At 42.0% G+C, this 2,500-nt stretch overlaps 1 protein-coding gene across 2 annotated transcripts in view; it reads right to left on the reverse strand.

The window, feature by feature from the left end:
• The window catches only part of plcb1l (phospholipase C beta 1-like), a 157,009-nt gene that overhangs the window by 22,814 nt on the left and 131,695 nt on the right, over positions 1-2,500 (reverse strand). For both annotated transcript variants that reach the window (XM_084090219.1, XM_084090220.1), the window contains exons 29-30: positions 256-332; positions 1-67 (exon numbers count right to left, since the gene is read on the reverse strand). The exon at positions 1-67 is cut by the window's left edge and continues 23 nt beyond it. In XM_084090219.1, the coding sequence (XP_083946345.1) occupies positions 1-67; positions 256-332 (144 nt within the window). The remainder of the gene's footprint in view (positions 68-255; positions 333-2,500) is intronic.

The raw sequence follows: 2,500 nt of genomic DNA on the forward strand, positions 1-2,500 counted from the left end.
CGTTCTGGCTTCCTGAAACTTCTCCTGTCGTCTCTTGTCCATCCTTTTCTTCAAGTCTTTGTTTTCTCTGAAGAAAATGAAATCAGAACCGCTCAAAAGAAGATATTTTGAGGAACGTCTGTGTGCAAACGACATCAGACAAAAACACTGGAGATTTCTCACAGGCTCTTCTTTACTGTTCCACAGAAGAAAGAGAGTCATTCGTGTTTGAGCGTCATGAGGGCGAGTGAAAGATGTGCAGTGATGTTGACTTACTTCTCACACAGATCTTTGAGTTTCTTCAGCTGGTTACTCTGACACTCTTCCGCCACGGTCACCAGCTTCTCTACCAGCTACAGATGAAGAGAAACACAACGTGTGTGTGAGCCAACACTGTTCACAGACCGTCCGATAGTGAGTGAGTGAGTGAGTAAGAGTGAGTGAGAGAGTGAGAGAGAGAGTGAGTGAGTGAGTGTGTGTGTGAGTGAGTGAGTGTGTGTGAGTGTGTGTGAGTGAGTGAGTGAGTGAGTGAGTGTGAGTGTGTGTGTGTGTGTGAGTGAGTGAGTGAGTGAGAGTGAGTGAGTTAGGAACCAGTGTGGTTGATTATTCAATAACAGATATTGATCAAAGCTTTATCAATGCCTTCACAGTCAGACCTCAGCTCCCGATGTCCGATCACTGCCAAACTGTGCTTTATCTGAAAGCCCCATGTCAAATAACCAAAACTGCTCCACCTGAATCTGAAAAACTGTTTCCTTTGAAACATAAACTCAAATGGAATCAATCCAATTCAGACCAATTCAAAGAAAATATGAACAGCCCTACTATATTAAAAATGCTAGAAGAATTTATGTCCACTGATTTCAGTTTAGATATTAATGGAATAAATTCAGCAACAAAAAAATTAAATGACATATTCAAAACATTGATGACTCTATCTAACATTAAACATCAAAGCAAACATAAAACAAATCAACAGAGAAAGAGAAAGGATGTCTGGTTTGATGATGAATGTGCCGGTCTCAGAAAAGAACTCAGGAGACTCTCTAACAAAAAGCACAAAGAAATGTCCATCCAGACATTACGGCTTTCTTACTCAGACTGTCTGCAAAATTACAAAAGACTTTTGTGGAACAAAAGAGAAAAATATTTTAAAACCAAAATTGAAGAAATTGATGATTCAGTGGATCAAAACACTTTCTGGACCTTATATAAAAAACTCGAAAAACCCAAATTAGAGATATCACTCCAGAATGGCACAATTTGGAAATCTTACTTTGAAAATCTGTATCAAAAAATTGAACCGGCTGACCTCAACCAACCTCAGAGTAAAGTAAAGAAAACACTTGAAGACTTAAGAGAAAACAATTAAAAATTATCAAAATCCATTAGATAAATCTATAACAATATCTGAAATATTAGAACATATTAAAAATCTTAAATTAAAGAAAGCATGTGGACAAGATCACATTAATAACGAAATGCTTAAACTCAGCAGTCCCAGCATGATTCAAACAATAGCTAAATTATTTCATCTGGTGTTCTGGTCTGGACACTTCCCTGAGATCTGGTCTGAAGGACTCATCACCCCCATATTTAAGAGCGGTGATCGATTCGACCCCAATAACTACCGCGGGATAAGTGTGGGCATTGTGTTGGGAAAACTGTTCTGCAGTGTCATCAACACACGCATCGTCTCACACATCTCAGCACACAACATCTTAAATAAAGCTCAGATTGGCTTTTCACCAAAACATCGCACATCCGACCACATCTATTCCCTCCACACTCTAATCAACAAGAACATCAACGACAAACAAAGGAAAATATTCGCATGTTTTGTAGACTTTAAAAAAGCATTTGATTCAATTTGGCATGATGGTCTACTGTACAAAATCCTAAAAATTGGCATCGGCGGAAAACCCTTTGACATTATAAAATCTCTGTACACCAACAGCAAAAGTGCGGTGAAGATCGGTAACCACAGAACCGCATTCTTCCAGCAGGGACGTGGAGTGTGTGTGTGTGTGTGTGTGTGTGTGTGTGTGTGTTCTTCCAGCAGGGCCGTGGAGTGAGGCAGGGCTGCAGTCTGAGCCCGACTCTATTCAACATCTACATCAATGACCTGGCATCAGCGCTGGAGAGCTCTACTGTGCCCGGCCTCACTCTACAGGGGTCAGAGGTCAGATGTCTGCTGTACGCGGACGATCTGGTCCTGCTGTCCCGCACACCTGAGGGCCTTCAGCAGAGCCTGTCCCTGCTGGAACAATACTGTCACGACTGGGCCCTGACAGTCAATCTGGCCAAAACCAGAGTCATGGTGTTCCAGAAGAAAGCCCGATCTCAGGGACACAAACACCAGTTCCTGTATAAAGGCCAGCTCTAGCTACAGCTATCTGTGTGTGTGTGTGTGTGTGTGTGTGTGTGTGCACAGCTCTAGCTACAGCTATCTGTGTGTGTGTGTGTGTGTGTGTGTGTGTGTGTGCACAGCTCTAGCTACAGCTATCTGTGTGTGTGTGTG

Source organism: Abramis brama (genome assembly GCF_963993115.1).
Source record: "Abramis brama genome assembly, chromosome: 18".
Classification (NCBI taxonomy): domain Eukaryota; kingdom Metazoa; phylum Chordata; class Actinopteri; order Cypriniformes; family Leuciscidae; genus Abramis; species Abramis brama.